This window comes from Arachis hypogaea, chromosome 12 (genome assembly GCF_003086295.3).
Source record: "Arachis hypogaea cultivar Tifrunner chromosome 12, arahy.Tifrunner.gnm2.J5K5, whole genome shotgun sequence".
Lineage (NCBI taxonomy): Eukaryota > Viridiplantae > Streptophyta > Magnoliopsida > Fabales > Fabaceae > Arachis > Arachis hypogaea.
The window spans coordinates 116,657,940-116,672,969 of NC_092047.1; the positions used below are offsets into that span (position 1 = coordinate 116,657,940).

General features: G+C 34.6%; 1 protein-coding gene and 1 non-coding gene across 3 annotated transcripts; one reads left to right on the plus strand and one right to left on the minus strand.

Moving 5' to 3' along the window:
- Positions 1–8,242: 8,242 nt before the first annotated feature.
- On the plus strand, positions 8,243–8,315 carry TRNAR-CCU (transfer RNA arginine (anticodon CCU)). Its single transcript has one exon. It is a non-coding gene; the product is annotated as a tRNA-Arg (tRNA).
- Positions 8,316–9,086: 771 nt separating this feature from the next.
- LOC112728611 (putative disease resistance RPP13-like protein 1) lies at positions 9,087–14,243 on the minus strand. 2 transcript variants are annotated; one of them, XM_025778828.2, is made up of 5 exons: positions 10,429–14,243; positions 10,198–10,275; positions 9,939–9,974; positions 9,672–9,800; positions 9,087–9,417 (listed from the first exon to the last, which is right to left on the minus strand). In XM_025778828.2, exons 1-2 carry the CDS (start codon positions 13,946–13,948, stop codon positions 10,271–10,273), a joined length of 3,525 nt encoding a protein of 1,174 aa, XP_025634613.1. In that variant the 5' UTR covers positions 13,949–14,243; the 3' UTR covers positions 9,087–9,417; positions 9,672–9,800; positions 9,939–9,974; positions 10,198–10,270. The 2 variants fall into 2 exon arrangements, with proteins under 2 accessions (XP_025634613.1, XP_025634612.1); XM_025778827.2 differs by having other exon boundaries at positions 9,917–9,974.
- Between the last annotated feature and the right edge of the window lie 787 nt (positions 14,244–15,030).

Here is a 15,030-nt window from a genome sequence, read left to right on the forward strand (position 1 = left end):
GATCAAGCTCCTGATAATCCTTTATCTATGGACATGTCTACGGTCTCAATTGATGAGCTTGTTGATTTCAGGGGTTTAGGGAAAATAGAAAAATCATTTGTTCCTCTTCTTGAGGAAGTATGTGCAATGCATCCCTTAGTTATTGAATGCCAGAAGAAGAGAAGTCAAAGGTTTAGCGAATGGGCATTCACGGCTTTGGGTAGAGTTCTGCATTTCCTCAAGACCAAAAAGGTGAGAGATATGGATGAAGAGGCTTCTAGCCATCTTCAAATCTTATCGGAGGAACTCAAGACGTTTAGATTCGATTTAACTTGGCTGGAGCCGCATGTTCAATCCGCCTTAAGTATGAAAAATTACATGGAAAGATCTGCTGAGGTGAAAATTGTGAAGGAGAATGTGGCAGCTCTGGAAATGGAAATGAAGAAGCTGAAGGCAATGGTTGCTGATGTAGAAGTTGATCTTGAAATGGCAAGAAGAGAATTGGTGAAAGTTGAAGAAGGCTTTGAAGAGAGAGATTTGGATGGTGAACTAGGATATGGACTATAGACTCACTTATTTTGTTGAAATTTCACTTAATCTATGCAAAGATTGTAAGGAACAAATGAATCTTTGTGCAAGAAAACAGTCCTAATTAGTTTTGATGAGTTGCACAAAGAAGGAAGATTACCAATTAACTTTCTGACAATTACCAATTAACTTGACTAACAAATTGCTGTAATTTTGTGAAACGTGACACTTATTTCTACCGAAGCTAATATTGATCCCCTCTTTTAGGGAGGCTACTATAGTTATGAAAAATCTAAGAGTTTGTGTACTTATATCACCTAATATTAGAAGTTAGTATACTTATTTATTATTATTAACATGAACTTTAAAGTAGTTAGAAAAGATGCCAATGAGTTATATCTCAAATAGCATAGTTTTTCCATCCTCATCTAAGAAGTTGCGGGTTCGAGTCTCCCTGTATTTGGTAAAAAGAAAAAAAAAAGTAGTTAGGTAAGATTTATTGAGCTCACCAAGAAGTTGCGGGTTCGAGTCTCCCTATATTTGGTAAAAAGAAAAAAAAAGTAGTTAGGTAAGATTTATTGAGCTCACCAAGGGGAATAATGCCATATATTAGGTAAACTAAAATACCATAGTATGAATATAGACATGTTGGTTGACTCAATAACAAGATGGTAGTAAAATCTGAAAAAGAAACAATAATACATGCATATTCTCTTAATAAGACCATCGCTCGAGCTAATTTTAAGTTTAATCTTATTTTGGATCTCATAAAATAACATTTTGGATCTCATAAAATAACACTTAGGACTATATATCATATATAATTATCTGAAACTAAAAATGAGATTTATATTTACTTTTACTTCATTTAGATTTTTATATTATTTAATAGTTATATAAATTGTAAAAATTTTTATTAATTTTTCATCAAGGTAATCGTCTCTTTAAGATGAGATCAATTTTATTCACCTATTAATTTTAATATAAATTTTAATTCTAAATCAGTTAATTTCTTAAATGTATCGAAAATAATACTAAAAAAGTACTGCATTAAAATAGTTTTAAGATATTAATATTTTTTTATTTAAATAGTAAAAAATATATTTCTTTTCTAAATTTTTTTTATGTTAGCAAAAATTGGCAAACAGGCATATAATATAATATTTGGGAATTTTTTATTTAAATTATTTAAATATAATATTTATCAAAATATATAATCTGAAGAGTGTTTAACTATTTATGCATAAAATTTTAAATAACGAAAATGGTAAACAATGTGAATAATAGATTGTATTTTCGAGCCACAAAAGCAAAAGGTAACTTTCATATTTCCCTCTCCCCTGCCCTCATGCCCTTATGCTCTGTTCGGTTTTAATTTTTTTTTTGTTTGTTTTGACTACTTAAGCTTGTGCACTCATTTCTACACGTGGGTCATGTATGTTATGATATGCATAGTGTTCTGGTAATTCTTTGGGTTTTGATCAACTTAATTACATGATTACGTGGATGTGTAGTATACCTCTTCTTATTATATAGATTACTTTCTTTACAAGTTTTGTCTGAATAATACCAATTTTACAAGTTCTCAAAACCACTCCAATTGTATGACAACATTGCTATTTTCTAATTCATTATGAGTTTTATCTAATCTACAATACTAGCATGGCGTTAACGAATGTTCTACTTACAATTAGTTGACCCTGGTTGACTCTTGATATGTATATATGGATTTTTTTGAAGCTCAACACACATTCAATGCCAAAGAGAGTAACTGGGGCTTCAATTCATTTTTACGTTTAGCTGACTTTTACGATCTTAGAAAGGGGTTTATTGTGAATGACACTTGTATAATTGAAGCTAAGATTTCCGTCAGCACCCTAGAGCTTGAGAAAATGTTGATCAACCTGCTCCACCAGTTCCTGTTGAAGTACCTGCTAAAGCCTATTGAACATGCTGATCATCCTTCATCTATGGACATGTGTGCAATCTCAATTGACGAGCTTGTTGATTCCAGGAGTTTAGGGAAAATAGAAAAAGCGTTAGTTTCGCTTCTTGACGAAGTATGTGCAAAGCATCCCTCAGTTATTGAATGCTAGAAGAAGAGAAGTCGAAGGTTTAGCGAATGGGCATTCACGGATTTGGGAAGAGTTCTACATTTTCTCAAGACTAAAAAGGTGAGAGATATGGATGAAGAGGGTTGTAGCAATCTTCAAATCTTATGGGGAGAACTTGAGATGTTTAGATTTGATTTAACTTGGCTGGAGCCACATGTTCAATCCGCCTTAAGTATGAAAAATTACACAGAGAGATCCGCTAAAGTGCAAAGTGTGAAGGAGAATATGGCTGGTCTGGAGATGGAAATGAAGAAGCTGAAGGCAATGGTTGCTTCTGTTGAAGTTGATCTTGAAATGGCAAGAAGTTAATTGGTGAAAGTTGAAGAAGGCTTTGAAGAGAGAGATTTGGATGGTAAACTAGGATATAGACCTAGATTCATATTGTTGAAATTCACTTAATCTATGCAGATATTTTGAGGAACCAATGAATCTATGTGTATGTATGACTAACTCGTGTAATAGCATTATAATTTCTTGCACTTAGTTGAGTTGCACAAAGAAAGAAGATTACAAATTGACTTATTTACCAACGAAATTTCTGTAAAATGTGACACTTATAATATTGACTCTTCTTTCTCTTATATTATTAGGCTAAGTGATTTTGGTCCCAACTTAGAGGTCGAAAATCGATTTTGTTTTTGGTCTTTTTTTCGCTACAAAATGGTCCCCAATATTTCAGTTTGTTTTAAAATTGTCTTTTGGACGAAAATACTCTTTCCCTTCACCCAAAATCAACCAAACTCAACAGAAGTCTACGCCGAACCAGAACCCACCACCACCAATATCATCATGGTCATCATCATCATCATCATCATCAAAAGAACAACAAAACTCAAAACATAACCCACCATCACCCCACCATCATCATCAACACAAGAACCCACTACCACCCCCACCTCAGAAAATAAGAACTCAGAAAATTAGAACTCAGAAAATCAGAACAATCAAAACTCAGAACCATCAACAAAATTCAAAACTAAAAATTCAGAAATTCCACAAAAAATCCAGTTCACAGAAGAAGCGGCAGACGGTGAGCGTCGTGGAGCAGCGGCAAGGACGCGGGTAGCAGTACGAGCGGCGAGAACTGAACGACGAGGAGCAGGAGCGGTAGCGGCGACAGCGAAGAGTAACGGCGGTAGCCCTTAGCTTTCTCCCTTTCGATCTCTCTCTTCTCCTTTAGCTTTCTCCTCTCTTGCTCTTTATTTCCCCCTTCCGAGGCGGCGGTACGGCGGTACAGCGGTGCGGCCTCCCCTTCCCCCTTCTTCCCTCCCCTTCCCCCTGATTCTCCCTCCCCCCTCGATTCTCTTTCTCCCTCCCCCCCCAAACCCGGATTCTCTTTCTCCGTCACATGGCTTTTTTTCTTTTTTTTTTATGTTATAACTAGAATGGGACCCGCGCGATGCGCGGGACGATAAATTAACGATAGTATATAATAAATATTAAAAATTGATATGTTTTGTAGAAATAAATTAAATATGTGTAAATTGAAGTTAAATTTAAAAGATATTTTATTTTAAATAATTTGTAGTACAAAAGATTTGGATGTTGGAGTTGTACAAAGTAACATTTTTATTTGGTGGTTTGATTTTTGCATTTGTTTTAATTGATGGACTTAGTCATTTTATGTGGCGCTCGTCCTCCTTTTTTTTGTTGGTAGTTAGAGTTGGTGCTTTCTTCTTTTTGTCGTAAGTTCTTGTGAAGACATGTTCTTTATGAATTGTTGAGTTTGATACACTTTCTATTGTGTTATTTGGTTCCATCTTTGTATGTATGTTCTTCTTCCGAAGATGTGTCTTGATTTTGTATGGTTTTCTTTTTCCTTAAATCTCTTGATGGAGTGGTGCTTCAATGTCATTATTTTTCTGAAATGTCATTAGATTTAAAGCAATTGTGGCCAATAAGTTTTTTGCGTCGCCATCAAATAGTACAAAAGTTGTTGTAACACTTTGATCTAAAACCTTTAATTGAATTTTGAATCTAAAATAAGTATTGGCTAACAACTAATAATTTGATAGATGAGATTATGAAAAGTATATAGAGTTACCTTATTGTTGGATATTGTGGTGTTTGATTATATGTGCCACAAATGTAGTTGTTTCTTTTTTTATATATACTTTCTTCTGACACTTTTTACATTTAACACAGTTCCATCCTAATTTGTCATCAATTTCGTTTATAGTTGCTAAAATTGTGAAAATCTTTTCCTATTTCAATATTCAATTTATGTTATCATTAGGTATATGGTATTTGAGTAAGTATGAATGTATGATGCATGTTGTGATTTTTTTTTTTGTCATACCTGATTATCAAATTCTCATTACATGGCCATTAGATCTAATCGTTCTGTTCTGAAAGAATGATGCTCTATTGAGTAAGTTTGAGATGTGTAGTTCGAAAATAATATTTTGTGCTAAATTTGATGTTATGTGAAGGAATAGTGATAAGAGACTTATATATGTAGTTTAAATGATATGGAATTTAAATACTTATAACGTAAAATTTATTATGATTAATAATATTATTATAACATTTGTAATATGGATGTTTATTACCTTTAATGAGTTATTTATAAAAATTAATAAATTAATTGTTACGGTTATAAATTTATTGTATTGTTTATAACGGTTAAATATAATAAATATAGGAATATGAATTCAATGTATTTGGAGGTTACAAATTTATTGGATTCTATTTTTTAGTTTTTTATTTGTATATTTTATTTTTTTGATGATTTAAAAATAATAGTTAATTTGTCAAGAATTGAGTAGTTGATTTTAAAGTTGTGCCAAATAATAATTATTCTAAAGTTGGCAATGCAATTGACATAGTCAATGGCTTAAACTTATGGAATTACGGTCAACATAATTATTGTAATAATTATATATTTAGATTTGTATCCATGCATGATGCATCTTATATGTACAAATATACGCAACAAAAGCTAAAAGTTAAACATTTTTAGTAAAAAAAAAATAGTTAATTAATGTTTTGAGGTAAACATGCATGCATGATGCATCTTATATACTACAAATGTATCTAATATAAAAATATATGTCTAATATCATATATTTTTTGGTTTTCAAATATTCTTTTCAAAATTTATATTGGTAAAATAAAATAGAATTTGTTTTTAATAATAAGTAAAAACTACAATAATAGTTCTTTGTACCTAGTGTTACTTCTAAACTTTAAAATGATTATTTTTTTTTTTACCAAAGATACCGCTCGTGATCAATATGGAAGACTATGCTATTTGAGATATAACTCATTGGCAAAAATAAAAATGATTATAATAAACATAATTATAATAATAAAATATAATTTTCATTTTTTAAACTTTTAATTTATAAATTAATTGTTGCGGTTATAAATTTATTGTATTATTTATAACGGCAAGATATAATAAATATAGGAATATGAATTCAATGTATTTGGAGGTTACAAATTTATTGGATTCTATTTTTTAGTTTTTTATTTATATATTTTATTTTTTTGCTGATTTGGAAATAGTAGTTGATTTGGCAAGAATTGAGTGGTTGATTCTAAAATTGTGCCAAGTAAGTAATATTGCTGATATGGCATTAGTAGGAGAAAAGAAATGTCTCAAAAATAATGTGGTGCATGCTTATGTATCTACTTTTATATATTAAGAATAGATTTTTTAATGAAGGATAATTTGGTAATAAAAAAAAATAAAATTGGTAAAAAAGTCAATTTTAAAATAAACTAAAATTTTGGGACCATTTTGTAGCGAAAAAAAGGCCGAAAACAAAATTAATTTTCGGCCTCTACATTGGAACCAAAATCATACTTAACCCATATTATTATTATTATTATTATTATTAACATGAACTTTAAAATAGTTAAGAAAGATTTAGTGAGCACACCAAGGGGAATAATGCCATGTACTAGGTAAACTAAAATACGATAGCATCAATATAGACATATTAGTGTCACCGTATATGTAGGATATTAAATGCATATCTATATCCATATGAAGAAGCATCTCGTTTGTCTCTATAAAACACCCAAAAACATATTATATTACCTATGGTTAGGGGGTGCACATGGGTCGGGTGAAGCCGGGTTTGATGTGATCCAGATCTGATCCGAAATATACACCGGGTCTATTTATTAGACTCGAACCCGGTCTTAGACCCGATGAAACCAATACACTTTCGGGCCACAATTATACCGGGTAAAAACCGGGTGAAAACCGGGTGAAAACCGGGCCGTTAACATTACATTACATTGATACCTTCTTGTAAGCTAGCATGTAAAAATATCCAAATTTCCAAGACTCCAACCATTATTTAACATGGTAAAATTCACTTAGAAAAATATAACAAGAACCAACCATTCTTCAAAATTAAAGCATAACCACAATCAATACTAAAGTATAACCACAATCAATACTAATATTGTCTAATAATACCAAATATTTAAATCAATACAAATAACACAATATTATGCATTAGTCTAAAGTCTTATGCATTCTAAACATAAAACATTAACTTATAGTTTTATAATGACTAATAATACAAAATATTAATATTTACAATACTTAAATTCCACATAAGAATAGTCATGATCCATCACTAATAACACAAAATATTAATTGTGTATGATGACCGGGTCACCGGGTCGACTTCGGGTGACTCGAGTTATGGCCCGGACCCGACCCGAAATAATGACCGGGTCTATTTTTGAGACCCTTACCCGACCCTAAACCCGATGAAATCACACCAAATTAGTCCCAAAAGTGTTCGGGACCAGACCGGGCCGGGTCTGTGCACCCCTACCTATGGTACATGACACTAATATGTTGAAAAGTGAAAATATAACACAATATCTCATACTAAGAAGGATATTATCTGTGATCAATAGGGGTGGCAAAGCGGGCTGGCCCGCCCCAACCCGCCCCGCCCCGCCTAGGCCCGCCACATAAACGGGGCGGACCGGCCCGCCCCGCCAACTAAAATGGGTTCAAAATGCTAGCCCGCCCCGCTTTATGGCGGATTGGCGGGCTAGCCCGCTTGACTTTTTTTTTTTTTTTGAAAAATAAAATTCATTAAAATTAACCAAAAAATAATAATTAAAAAATGAAATACAAATAAAAAATAGTCAAATTATAATATAATTTTTTTACTATTTTTTTTTATTTTTAACTTCAATAAAATTGTTCAAAATAATATTTGTCAATAGAATCATCTTTATTTTAAAAAATAAGTTACATAATTTGAGCATATATACGAAATTGTAAAATAAAATAAATAAAGTTAATAACTCAAAAAAGAATAAAAACAAAAAATAAAAAAAAATGTTTAAAAATTCTATAATTATTAATTTTATAATAGTAATCACTCTTTTATTTAATTAAAAAAAATAAAAAATAAAAATTTTCGGCCCGGCGGACCGGCCCGCCCCGCCCCGCCAAAACCCGCCAATTTAGCGGTGCAGGTTTGGCGGGTTTTTTAATTTGGCGGGCTCCAATTCCTAGCCCGACCCGCCTTTTTTAGCGGATTTAGTGGATCGGCCCGACAGACTCGACCCATTTTGCCACCCCTAGTGATCAACAACAAAAATCTTCAAAAATTAAATAAGAAATAAACTTCTAAGAAGCGCCTGTAGCTCAGTGGATAGAGCGTCTGTTTCCTAAGCAGAAAGTCGTAGGTTCGACCCCTACCTGGCGCGTTCCACTGTTTTATCCTCAAAGATATTGAACTGTGCACTCATCACATTAGCGCATAGACAGTTAGACACAGGCTTTCTTTATCAAATTAACAAATGAAAAACATGTTCTTGTTGCTCTTTCTAGCATGAATTTTTTACAGGAAAGTCTGTATATGGAACATAATATTACTATACCGCTGTATTAAGAGACTAGTTGATAATCTAGATCTTTATGTACAAAAACTAAAACAACTTAATGCATATTAAATTAACTAGTTTCTTCATTTGTCTTTTCACTCAACACAAAGCACACACTTGATGAATTTCCAGAATACAAGAAGAATGATACAACACTTTCCAAATTTGAAGTTGCCTTCTTACAGTTTTCTTTGGTCAAGTGTACTGCTTTTCTTACATTCATGCTTTTCGAAGAAATACTTCCAAAAGAATAGCTTTCTACTTGGCTTTCCTTCTTTCAAATACATAGTAAGCCTCATTTTTTCTTCTTTAATGCACCATACTTGACCTACTTTTGTATCTTTTCCTTTGGTGTCATTTTCCTATCACATTTAGAATGAAAACATCGAGATTATAATGTTTGTTCCAATTTACAAATTTACACTACAAATAGTGAGCACAGAAAAACTGCATACTCAACAAACTCAGCAAACAGAAATTATCTTGTTTCTTAGGAATCTTAATGCCCTCTATTGACACTAGGCATTGATGAAGGTGCTGCAATATAAAATGTGTAGAAAGAAAAAGCTTCAGGACTTTGTGAGAAAAATGATATGAGACTGAATAACCTCATTCATTGATTATACATAAGATACAAAAGGCAATCTTATATATGTGAGGAAACTATCCAATAGAATAAGAGATTCAAAACAGATTCAAACAGAAAGAGCAAAGCAGAAATTAACACCCTAACTAAAATATACAGAATGGGTCCTAACTTCCCAACTCAAACTCAGGGTATTCCTTGGTAAAACTGAGTTTGGACTTAATGAACTAGTAATGGTTGACCATGAAACTTGAACGAATGGCAGTCCCAGTCGTATTGTATTTCAGCATTCCAGCAAAGAAATCCATATTGTATTTCAGGGTCTGGATCATGAGAAACCTGCATAGAACAAAAATTGACCAGTTTTATTATAATAAGCATAATGAGATAGTACCGCACAATGCTGATTGGTTAGAAAGTAGAAGAACATTTGTTTTATGAAAGATGAAAACATAAACCAACCAATGGGGAGCTAGAATTACGTTTAGATACAAATATGTAATCAATTTAATTTTTTCATTACGGCATGGGAACTGAGGTTCTGCAGGTTATGACTTCTAAACTAAAGATGAGAAATTTTCTATTGCAATTACCCATCTAAAAAGGATGAAGAGTGTGCTGTGCCAAGAACTCACAAGACGCTTGAAACCACAACATCCTTGGACTGGTTTTCATAGAATGCTTGCATTATCATATCTATGAATTTCTTGGAACATTCAACTCTGCATTTTGGACAAAGAAAAGTATAATTAGATGGAGACAAGGAAAAAGTAGGAGGCATTGTAGAAAACTTCAAATAATAAATAACATCAAAGCTTGAACATATGCCAAAACTTACTTTAATTCACCCCCATTCTCACCTTACCACATCCATGAATTGAAACTCCTGCTTCCACCTTACCAATTATAAATGGAAACCAACATAGAACACATTAGTATGAGATAAACAGAGTCCAAAAATTAAAAAATAAAAAGCAAAATTGTATGAACTAAAATCTGACAGAAATAGAAAACTGAAATTAAATGGCATAACTAAAGTATGTTCTGTTTTGTAATTCGAGAATTGGTATGACTTTGCAAATCAAACGGAATAATGTATTTCATAAAGTACGAACGCACCTCCTCCTTAACATATTAAATTATGAATAGACAGAATCCTTGCATGTTGCAGAAATCAACGGAACTCATACTCCTAGTCTGCAATCAAGGGGAAAAGACATATTAAAAATTAAGCAGAAAAATTGGTTTGGCATATTAACAAGGGAAAGAGAATGTTTGGTGGCAACAATTTAGCATTATAATTGGAGAGCGTGCAGTGAGTTTAGGGAAGATGAGAGCAAAAACAATTACCTGTGTCGAATTGAATTCGTGGGTCGTTCATCTCTTCCAGCTTACTCCTCAATGGACATATACTGTTGATGATGAATTTTGATAAGGAGGCAGGCAGGTTTTGTTGTGTGATATTCTCCAGCTTTCCACAGTATTGAATTGTTAATTTTTGGAGGGAGGTGAGTTGGTGAAGGCCCTTGCAGTCTAGCGTCTCCAGATTTGAAAAGTACGACAAAGATAGATACTGGAGGGAAGCAGGAAGGCAACCCTCTCTCGGGAACGACTTAACTTCCTTCCAGCCTTCAAGGATGAGACGGGTAAGGCCTTCACTCTGCAAACCCCTCCAAGTTATCCACCTCTCTAATTTCTGGCATCTACTGATCTCAAGAGTTGTCAAGCTCCGCGGGAGGCACTCCTCTCCAAAACAATCCATTTCTGGGCAATCTGAGATAGAGAGTGTCTTCAGATTTGGAAGGGCCCCCAATGGCAACAACGTCAGTGAACGACATTCTTCGACAAGTATCTCCGTTAGGGACTTGGAATGCAGTGGCCCTGAGAATGTTAAGTCTGAACACCCAGTGATTTGCAGATATTGTAATGAATCGGGCAAATAATCTCCTGAAAATGATAGTGCTGGCCAAGGATTCTCGATTGTCAAACGTTGGACACACGACCATTCGATGTGAGGCAGGCACTCCAATACGGACTTGGTAAGCAAAGTTTCTAAAATTACTACCTCATGCGGTTTCGATAAATGCTCATACGCATACTCATCAGGCTCATACCAAGGACCCATTACAAGTAATTGGTGAAGCTTGGGAGCTCTCGGCAGTGAACATGCAAGCTCGTCGCTGTTAACAATGTTAAGTTTCTCCAGAGCTGGAAGGTGAGCAGGCAGATCTCCACTTAACACCGGACAGTTGACTATGGAAAGGCTTTTAAGTTTCGGAAATCCATCAAAGTCATGAGGAATATGCCACTCTCGCCAGCGAGGCATATGAGTAAATCTCAGAGTTTGAAGAGATCTGAAGGGTGTCCCCTGATGAGATGATTCAGCGTTATTGTAAAACTCACCACCAATTCTCTCCAACCCTTCAAGTCCCGTTATATACAGATGCTGCAGAGAGGGTACCTGTCCCAGTGAAGGAAGCTGACGGCAATTCTTACAACGATGCATACTCAAGTCGGTTAAATTGGAGTAGCAAGAAAGGCCTAACCAATCAGGGAATATTTCACCCCTATAACCATCAATTGATAACTCTCTCAAGTTTCGGTGAGGTTGTAACAACTCAAGAATGCTTCTCTCTTTTTGAAAATCAACATCATCGTCGTCGTCATCATTATCTGGAATCCATTTCAATTCTAAAACGTTGATGTGCTTCTTGTTAGCCATCTTTGCCTCCAAAGCTTCACGGCTGTTGTTGACATTCTTTAAGTTGGAAATACATAGTGAGCCATGAAGATTGTCAAGTGATCCCAGTTCTCTTATTCCATTCTCCTCCTTCTTGCCGAGAATATAACCACTCAAGAAGTTCAGATGTTTTAACTTGCTCATTCCCTTCGGCATCTCTATCAACGAAGGCGTTTCTTCAATATCAAGATGGCGCAGGTTTACAAGATCTTGCATGCGGCTAGGTAGCATCTTTAGATGAACACAATAAGTCAACTTCAACGTTTGGAGATTGTGTAATTTACACAATGACTCAGACAATTCCACAATAGGTGTGTAAGAGAGATCCAAATAATGTAAATGGATCAGTTTATCTATTGAATCCGGCAATGACTCAATAGAAAAAGATTTAAATGACAACGCTCTTAAACACCTCAATTCTAATAATTGTAAGTGCCTAGAATCACTTGTTATATCAATTGATTCATAAAGATGAAGCAAATGAACAGCTAGAAATGTTCTCATATGAATTGCTCCCTTGTAGACCTCTCCAAGTCGTATGACTGGATCGTTAGGATTTACCATATATGACAAATGACGAGTTTTGTTGTAAATCTTTTGCAGATCTCCAAATTCTGTGACTCTGAAATAGAACTTTCCAGCAAAAAATGTTGCTAAATCATGCATGAGATCATGCATTACAAATACACCAACATCAATACTAGAAGGTTGAAAAAATGACCTTGCAACTAACTCATCAAAATATGTACAACCAATATTTTCTAACGTGTAGTTTTTGTTTGGTAGTACGAGATCCTCAGCCATCCACAGCAAGATTAATTCATTTTTGTCAAATTGATAATCCTCAGGAAATAATGAGCAGTAAATAAAGCACCGCTTTAGATGTGAAGGAAGATAGTGATAGCTTACTCTTAATGCAGGAATAATCTTACTGTCATTTTCTGGGAGTTTCCAAATTTTACTTTCAAGTATATTCTCCCAATCCCCTACATCATACTTATGGCGCAATAAACCTCCAAGTGTTTTCACAGCCAAAGGTAACCCCTTACACTTTTCAACAATTTTTCTACCGATTGGTTCTAAAGTTGCATGTTGTTCAGAATTAATAGAAAGAGATGAGTGCTTGAGAAACACAGACCAACAGTCTTGATCAGACAATAAACCTAGTCGGTAATGTTGTTTAATAGCTGTGAACATAGAAGCAACCTTTTCACTACGGGTTGTTAAGAGAATTTTACTTCCCTTATTCCCATACTGAAAAGGTTTTAGAATATCCTCCCATATGTCCCCTCGATCATCCCAGACGTCATCTAAAACAACTAAGAATCTCTTCCGTACCAACTTATCCTTCAAATCAGTCTGAAGTGATTCAAAGTCATCCGTGTCACAAGAACAAGAAGTTATTTTCTTTAGTATAATCCGTGTAAGGTTAACAGGATCAAAGTTTTCAGCAACACACACCCACACTTTAAGGTCAAAATTTTTCACCACTTTGGCATCATTGTAAACCAATTGAGCCAAAGTAGTTTTTCCTATTCCACCCAGACCCACAATGGGGATCACAGTGACAGGTGATTCAGCATGACAACCATCATCTAGCAACAATTTGATTATCTCCTCCTTATCGTTGTCCCGACCAAATATGTGGGAACTTACAACGAGAGATGTGGATGGAGTTCTCCATGATGACATGTCCACCTTGGCACTCTCCTTCAGATGAAGTAAATTTTTGCGTGCTACAACATACTCTAGTCTTTGAACTACTTTTTCCATGCCACCACTATAATTAATATATGAATCAACAGGATGAGACCAGGAATAAGAGTTACCTGGATCCCTTTGGGTGGCAATGGCAGCTTCAGTTGAGAGTTCATCGAGCAAGTCATCAGCCTTATAGAGAGCATCTTGGAGATCATCAAGCCAACTCTTGACTTTCTCGTTAGTGAACTGCTTCTGCTCAGCATCATCAAGAACAGGTCCAACATCAGACAGACTTTTCTCCAATCTTCCAAGCAAGTTGTTCCTTTCGGTGAATGAGTCGTCGTCATCAAGTACTAAAGACAGCTTGTTTAAAACAACATCTACAAAGGAAGAGAGATAAGCTCCACCACCTTCAAGTTTTGCAGCCATGATTGAATCTCAACTGCAGCAGATGATGAGAAAAGAAATAAAGAAGGAAGGAAAGAATGAAAGGTGACGAGGAAAGTTGTTGTAGCTAGAATGCTATAACGTTATTCAGATCTCAATGGGTTCTCTCGAGCACAATGGGATCTCAAGTGTTTGCGGTTCGCAATGCACTAACAATGTTCTTTGCTAAGGATTATATACTGTTATTGTTAAAACTGCTGTGTTCTGCGTCCATGATTGAACCAATTGTTGATTAGAAGAAGAAGGGGATTGTAGAAGAGAGAGAGAAAATTGGGGGCAAAAAGTGCCTTCAGTATTTTTCATTTACTTTTCTCTTAACTATTACAAATCTTGCTGTCACATATATATACATACATGTAAGTGAGAATAACTAATTTTACTAACCTGATTATGAAAAACTAATCTCTATAATTAACAAGCTAATTATCCAACTAACATTCCCCTTAAGTTGATAGTTATGCATATTGTCATAATATCAACTTGGAGTTAAAAAATAAAAAAAAAACTAACTATGACATCATCTAACTAACTAACATTCCCCCTCAAGTTAGAGAAATGGAGAATTCCATATCACTAACTTGCAATAAGGGAACATCTCAATCATCAAGTAACAAAATCACTGGTACCATTCCCCCTCAATTGAGGAGCATACAAATCGAACAGGCCTAGCTTGCTAAAACAATTCTGAAAAGGACCAGGTGCTAAGGCCTTGGTGAAGATATCCGCTGTTTGATTTTTGCTTGAGATAGGTAACAACTTAACTAACCCAGACACGGCTCTTTCTCGCACCACATGACAATCTACCTCAATATGCTTAGTCCTTTCATGAAATACAGGATTCGCAGCAATATAAAGGGCAGACTGGTTATCACAATAAAAGGGAATAGGCTGAGTAATAGGAATATTAAGATCATGTAGAAGATAGGACAACCATTGAACCTCACACACACCAGCTGCCATGGCTCTATACTCGGCTTCTGAGGATGACCTCGCTACAGTAGGTTGCTTTTTACTCTTCCAAGAAACTAAAGCATCACCCAAAAAGAAGCAATACCCAGAAATTG